The sequence below is a fragment of the Mus pahari genome, chromosome 6 (genome assembly GCF_900095145.1).
Source record: "Mus pahari chromosome 6, PAHARI_EIJ_v1.1, whole genome shotgun sequence".
Lineage (NCBI taxonomy): Eukaryota > Metazoa > Chordata > Mammalia > Rodentia > Muridae > Mus > Mus pahari.
In genome coordinates, this window is record NC_034595.1 from 90,305,365 (window position 1) to 90,312,595 (window position 7,231).

At 48.4% G+C, this 7,231-nt stretch overlaps 1 protein-coding gene across 2 annotated transcripts in view; it reads left to right on the forward strand.

The window, feature by feature from the left end:
* Emc1 (ER membrane protein complex subunit 1) overlaps nt 1-7,225 on the forward strand; it is a 25,183-nt gene extending 17,958 nt beyond the window's left edge. Inside the window, exons 19-24 of one of the 2 annotated variants that reach the window (XM_021199876.2) lie at nt 804-941; nt 2,066-2,239; nt 2,750-2,960; nt 4,956-5,040; nt 6,229-6,358; nt 6,494-7,225. In XM_021199876.2, coding sequence (XP_021055535.1) covers nt 804-941; nt 2,066-2,239; nt 2,750-2,960; nt 4,956-5,040; nt 6,229-6,358; nt 6,494-6,673 — 918 coding nt within the window. In that variant the 3' untranslated portion in view covers nt 6,674-7,225. The remainder of the gene's footprint in view (nt 1-803; nt 942-2,065; nt 2,240-2,749; nt 2,961-4,955; nt 5,041-6,228; nt 6,359-6,493) is intronic. The other variant, XM_021199877.2, reaches the window with a different exon arrangement.
* The last annotated feature ends 6 nt before the right edge of the window (nt 7,226-7,231 follow it).

Sequence of the window (7,231 nt, forward strand, 5' to 3'; positions counted from 1 at the left end):
TGGATTTCTGAGTTCGAGGCCAGCCTGGTCTACAAAGTGAGTTCCAGGACAGCCAGGGCTATACAGAGAAACCCTGTCTCGAAAAACCAAAAAAAACCCAAAAAATTACATTCATTCATTCATTTAAGTGTAGGGAGGCTGAACTCTGGCTGACAGGCTTGGCAGCAAGCACCTTTACCAGCTGAGCCATCTTACCAGGGCTAGCATCTTCTTTTTTCTTTGTTTGAGTCACGATCTCACTGTGTAGTCCTGCCTTGCTGGTGTGGCACTCAGAATGTAGACCAGGTATATCTTTATTAAACAGAGACTTTCAAACTTCACAGCCTTGTTTTTGTGTGTGTGTGTGTGTGTGTGTGTGTACATGTTTGTGAGAGTGTAAGTACACATATACACGTATTGGCTGTCATTTCTCAGGTATTGTTCTTGTTTATGGGGTCTCTCACTGGGCTGGAGCTCACTAAGTAGGCTAGGCTGGCTGGCTGGTGAGCCTCAGAGATCTTTCTGTCTCCACTTTCCCAGTGCTGGGATTATAAGTGCAGCCATCACCAGGCTTTAGCTGGGTTTGGGAATCAAACTCAGCAAACATTTCACTGCCTTACCTGCTCATGCAGCCCAAGCTGAGTCTGCTCCAGGTCCCTCCAGTACTCATGCCTCTGTTACCACACTGCAGTGCTCCAGCTGGTCTGCTCCTGGTCCCTCCAGTACTTATGCCTCGGTTACCACACTGCAATGGGCCAGCTGGAGGACGCCTCTGACTGGCCCTGGCCCAGCTCCGTACCCCAAGCACTCTTGCTCCTCCCTAGGATCTCACTACAGAACTGAGTTGGGAGCTGACCATTCCCCCAGAAGTGCAGCACGTAGTCAAGGTGAAGGGGAAGCGCAGCAGCGAGCACGTGCACTCCCAGGGCCGGGTGATGGGGGATCGAAGTGTGCTCTACAAGGTATGATACAGCATGTTGTCTGGCCTGGAACTACATTGTAGACCAGGCTGTCCTTGAACACACAGAGAGCACCCTGCTCCTGACTCCTGAGTGTTGGTATTTAAGTCATGGACTACCGTGCCCTACTTATATAATTAATACGTGTTATATTTTATTATATCATCGTTGTTATATTATTACATTATTTATTTTGAATATGTGGGGATGGGGCATGTATCATGGCATGTGTGTGGAGGTACTATGTATGTATTCAGGGTTTCTGTCATGTTAGGAAAAGTGCTCTGCCATCAAGCTATGTGCCCAGCCTATACATATATACCTTACTCCTCAGGATCTGGGCATTACATGAGCTATTAGCATCTCTCAGTGCTTGCTCTGTGGTACTCCTCATTGGATGCTAGTTTTATTAATAGTACAGGTATGACTACAGTCTTCTGGGGTTAAAGGTTAACCAGTCCATCAGAAATTTCACAGTTTTGTGACATTTTGTGGGTTGTAAACTATAGCCCTTATAGGAGGGTGGCACACTTAATTCTCACTCAGGAGGCTGAGGCAGGAGGATTGTAAACTTTTTTTTTTTTTTTTTTTTTTAAAAAAAAAAAAGCTTTATTATACATAAGTACACTGTAGCTGTCTTCAGACACTCCAGAAGAGGGAGTCAGATCTCGTTACAGATGGTTGTGAGCCACCATGTGGTTGCCGGGATTTGAACTCAGGACCTTCAGAAGAGCAGTCAGGTGCTCTTACCCACTGAGCCATCTCACCAGCCCAGGAGGATTGTAAACTTAAGGGCAGTTTAGACTACATAGTGATACTCAAAAAAAAAGTAGTAATGAGCTAGATGGCTTATAGACAAAGGCTAGACGGCTTAGCAGACAAAGGCTCTTGCACTTGCGTTTGATCCTCAGAGCCCACATAGTGGAGGGAAAATGGCTGCACCCTAGGGTTTCTTAGAGGACTAAGGGACACACTAGGCATTCAGTATGGCCTCAGTCCTTGCTGAGAAACCACATAGTGAGCTGTTTTGCTCAGCAGTGCTGGGTCATCTGCCAGGCTGCTGAGCTCCTTATTGGCCTCACGCCCCAGGGCTCACAGTAAAGTTTGTCACTGGTTTCTCTCCCCAGAGTCTGAACCCCAACTTGCTGGCTGTGGTGACAGAGAGCACGGATGTCCACCACGAGCGCACCTTTATTGGCATCTTCCTCATTGATGGTGTCACTGGTCGCATCATCCACTCCTCCGTGCAGAAGAAGGCCAGGGGCCCTGTCCACCTTGTGCATTCAGAGAACTGGGTGGTGGTAAGGACTCACTGCCCAGGACACAGAGCAGCTTAGGAGGTCCCCGAGTCTCATGTCCTTTTCAGAAACAGCAGCTACTTTGTGCTTTCTTAAGATTCCAGCCCCTGGTAGGCAGCACAGGGTCAGATGGAAGGGGGCCTGGGAGTCAGGGCTGACTGCTTGGGCTGTTCTGCTCTTCCCATTGCCTGTAGGTCCTTGAACAGATCTTGTGAGCTCTCTGGTTGCACTGTGAAGGAGAGTGGTGGTCTCCTCCGGGTTAACTCAGTCAGTGTACCTCATAAGCACCCAGAGGTTGGCTGCTGTTCCCAGAGAGAGAGCAGTTCCTGTGTCATGGACAACTTTGGACAGCCTAGACAAAGCCGTTAGTGATGGAAGTTAGGAAAACTGCAACAGGAAGAAAAGCAGAGAGCAGCTGGGTCTTTCCCCGCCTGGTCTGCAGCTGCTGTGAACGGCATTCCCTTTCCAGATGATCTGACACTAAACCCAGGTTGCCTCCCCTTCTGCTCGCAGTACCAGTACTGGAATTCTAAGGCTCGGCGCAATGAGCTGACAGCCCTGGAGCTCTATGAGGGCACTGAGCAGTACAATGCCACTGCCTTCAGCTCCCTAGACCGACCCCAGCTGCCTCAGGTCCTCCAGCAGTCCTACATATTCCCCTCTTCCATCAGTGCCATGGAAGCCACCATCACTGAGAGGGGCATCACCAGTCGGCACTTGCTCAGTAAGTGTGGGGAGGGCGGCTTCAGCTGAAGTGAGGCTGTGCTGTGAGCATGCTCTGCTTCTGCTTGCTTAGTTCAGCTCTGCCTGCCTTTGCTTAGTCCTGGATTTCATGAGCCTCTTCCTTCCTTTGGTGCTTTCTCCCATCTCCAATGCCATTTGTTTTAGCTACATACATTTTTTAGGTTAGTATTCAAAATAATGGGTTTCCCTCAGGCATTCTCATAGACCTATGCTGTCCTTGTTCTTCTTTATGTCCTTCCTCTCTGCTGGTCACTTCCCTCCCTCTACAGAGTCCCCCTTCTACTCCATGGAGCATGGATGTTTCCAGGCTCTCCCATCCACCCACCATCTCCTCATTTTCTTTCTCGGTCCTCTTTCTATTTTTTTTTTTTTTTTTTTTTTTTTTGAGACAGGGTTTCTCTGTGTAGCCCTGGCTGTTCTGGAACTCACTTTGTAGACCAGGCTGGCCTTGAACTGAGAAATCTGCCTGCCTCTGCCTCCCGAGTGCTGGGATTAAAGGCATGCACCACCACACCCGACTCTCTTTCTTTTTTTTTTTATTATTTTTTATTTTTTTATTTTTTTATTTTTTATTTTTTTGGTTTTTCGAGACAGGGTTTCTCTGTATAGCCCTGGCTGTCCTGGAACTCACTTTGTAGACCAGGCTGGCCTCGAACTCAGAAATCCGCCTGCCTCTGCCTCCCGAGTGCTGGGATTAAAGGCGTGCACCACCACGCCCGGCTCCGACTCTCTTACACACACACACACACACACACACACATGCACGAGAGAAAGTGTGGAACTTGTCTTTCTGTGCCTGACTTTTCATGCCATTCTTTGTTATTGAGACAGGATCTCATATTGCTCAAGGTGGCCTCGAACTCCTAATCTTCCCACCTCTCCCCACTTGAATGCCCAGCATCTTGATTTTTGGTTTGTTTTTGAGATAGGGTCTGTCCACATAGCCCTGGCTGTCCTGGAATTCACTGTGTAGACAGACGGCATGGAACCCAGTGATCCTCTCTGCCTCCCAAGTGCTGGGACAAAAGTGTGTACCACTATGCCTGGTCCTGATGACATGTTTAACTTCCTAAATGTTTATTTTATATGTATGGGTGTTTTGCACACATCTGTGTTCCACATCTATGCCTGGTGCTCAGGGAAGTCAGAAGAGGGCACTGGATTCACTGCAATGGAAGTCACAGGTTGTTGTGGGCTGCCATGTGGAGTTGAGAATCAAGGACACTAGTGCTCTAGCCACTGAGTGATCTCTCCAATGTTCTCCAACCCCTTTGTCATTCTTTTTTTTTTTTAAGATTTATTTATGTATATGAGTACAGTGTAGCTGTCTTCAAACAGACCAGAAGGGGGCATCACATTGGATCCCATTACAGATGGTTGCAAGCCACCATGTAGTTGCTGGGAATTGAACTCAGAACCTCTGGGAGAGCAGTCAGTGCTCTTAACCGCTGAGCGAGCCTCCACCCCAGGTCATTCTTAACACAGCCTGTACAGACTTGTATGGAGATGAGAGCTCACTTGGTATAGTCTGGGATTAAGACTCAGTGGAAAACTAACAGGCTCCTGCTCAGGTTTACCTGGGATGACGCTTGGGGCTCTGGGCTTCTACAGGTACCTACTGTTACTTGTTGTCAAGCAGTAGGGAACTAGCTCTGGACATTACGGGACCTTTAGCCACCATTAGGAAACTGCTGTTGTCCAGTGCTTGTTCCTCTGCATTCCTGGCTGCATTACCCAGCAGCCCACATGGCCTCAGGCTAACTAGACTGTGTGAAGAACCTTCATGCCAGGCACAGTCACCATGCCCATGTGTGTTAGTGCTTTACTGTTTCCAGCGGTTTCATTTTGTTTTTTTTTATTTAACAGGACCTTGGTGACCTGTTTTTTCTTACTTTAAACTCTTTATTGTAAACCTCTGTGTAACTGGCCTTATCCAGGCTTCAGTAAATGTGAACCTTCATCTCTTCCCCTGCAGTTGGGCTGCCTTCTGGAGCAATCCTTTCCCTCCCCAAGGCCTTGCTGGATCCCCGGCGCCCAGAGATCCCAACAGAACAAAGCAGGTGAGAGAGTTGTGGGCACAAGGCTCCGACTGTCAGGACTGAATGCATGGACAATACTAGTGCTCAGTCTGCGTGCTAGGAGCCTGCCTCTAGGCGCTGATGTTTGGGTGGGAAATGACATTAAGGAACAAGCTAAGTGAATGGTGTCACTGGTAAATGCTAAGGAGGAAAAAGAGTCTAGGAAGCTGTGAGGGTGTCAGGGATGCGTGTGGAAGAATTTGAGATGGGGCTCTGGGAAGTTCTTTGGGAAAGGTGATCTGAAGGTGGTTGGTTGGTGTACATTCTTGCTGTCCCAGAGGTCCTGAGTTCAATTCCCAGCAACCACATGGTGGCTCACAACCACCTGTAATGGGATCTGATGTGATGCCTCCTTCTGGTGTGTCTGAGGACAGCTACAGTGTACATTGAGATTGTTTCAGGCAGCAGAAACACCACCACAGCCTTCAAGCCATGCCTGTGGAGTAAAGGCGGAGTAGTGAAGGGTAAAGTCCTAGGAAGGGAAGCAAGTGAGGAAGGGAAGCCAAGAGTTCCTGAATCTCTGCCTGTCTCCTCCCTGTATCCTAAAGTCTTTTCCCTTAGGCAAACCCAGAAGGGCAGGCATTGGGAGGAACTGAGGATGGCTTGAAGCAAGAGACAGGGTGGAGCTAGAAGAACCCTGTACTCTTTCTGAGGATGAGCCAGACTGAGGCTGTTATGTCGAGAGTGGGAGTTGCCAGAAGTTCAGTGTATTGGTTTGAAAATGGTCTTCTTCTGGTGTGCAGTGCTGGCCATCTGTGTGATGTTTTCTTTCTTTGGTTTTGAGACAGGATCTCACTGTAGCACAGGCTGGCCTGGAAATCACTGTAGTGCAAGCTGGCCTGTAACTTTGAAATTGGGACATTCCTCCTGTCTCAGCTTCCTAAGTGCTGAGAATTATGGGTATATGTGCCATGCCTGGCTTATGTTGTGTGTTCTTCCCAGATGTAGAACAACTTAGGAGTCTGGTGCTTAACCTTCTCCAACCATCCTTCCTTACAGCCCTTCCATGCTCATTCAGCTGCTGTACTTGTAACAACCTGACTGAAGTAGGCCTCAAAGGAGATTCAGGTTTAGTGTGTGTCCTGGGACCTGGATCCCAGGAAGGACAGCCGAGAAAGAGATCCCTTTATAGCAGCTTTTAGAATCCCTATCCCTACCTGTGTTTTGCAGAGAAGAGAACCTGATCCCATATTCTCCAGATGTTCAGGTACATGCAGAGCGATTCATCAACTATAACCAGACAGTCTCTCGAATGCGAGGCATCTATACAGCGCCCTCAGGCCTGGAGTCCACTTGTTTGGTGAGTGGCCCCACATGGCTTCTGCAGTGGTGGCCTGTGCCTTGAGGATCCCACCTCATTCCTGACTGAATCAGAGGTGCTATGGCTGCTCACTGGCTGTCTTTATCCCCAGTTCTCAGTCTAGCTGTCTTTCAGGTTGTGGCCTATGGTTTGGATATTTACCAAACTCGAGTTTACCCGTCCAAGCAGTTTGATGTCCTGAAAGATGACTACGACTATGTGCTCATCAGCAGTGTCCTTTTTGGCCTGGTTTTTGCCACCATGATCACAAAGAGGCTGGCACAGGTGAAACTCCTCAATCGAGCCTGGCGGTAAAATGGGAGCACCCTGCCAGAGTGGAGCCTCTGGAAGAGGGACAGCTAAGGAACTATGGCCATGGACTGTTGGATCGCTGAGGTTGGGCTGGGTTCTTGTCTCACTTAAGTCTGGGAGAAGAAGATGCACCTTCATGGAGAAGTGCTTCAGGAATACGGTGACGAGTAGTCCTTGTGGTCAGATACCCACTTCAGCATGGAGGAGCTCTGTGCATCTGATCCACTCCTCTGTTCCCTTTATGTGCTCATCCATGGATGCTGTGGGCTTTTGTTTTTTTTCCCTTTCCTGAGACCTCTGGTTTCTTTCTTCTGAGACTGTTTAAATTGACCTTAGTTAGCCTCTGTGTTTCCAGTCTGTATTTCCATAGAAATACTCTGACACCTTATTGTCTGCCTCTTGCTTTCAAGCCTGATGGGCCAGCTCTGGCTTTAAGGTGTGTGTGGTTGCCTAACTGATGGGGTGGATGCAGGAGCCATTCTTAGCCAAGGTCTGAGGACTTCTCTCTGAAGAGAAGTTGAGGATCCATACATGGAGTGAGAACTAATTTTTTTTTTTTTT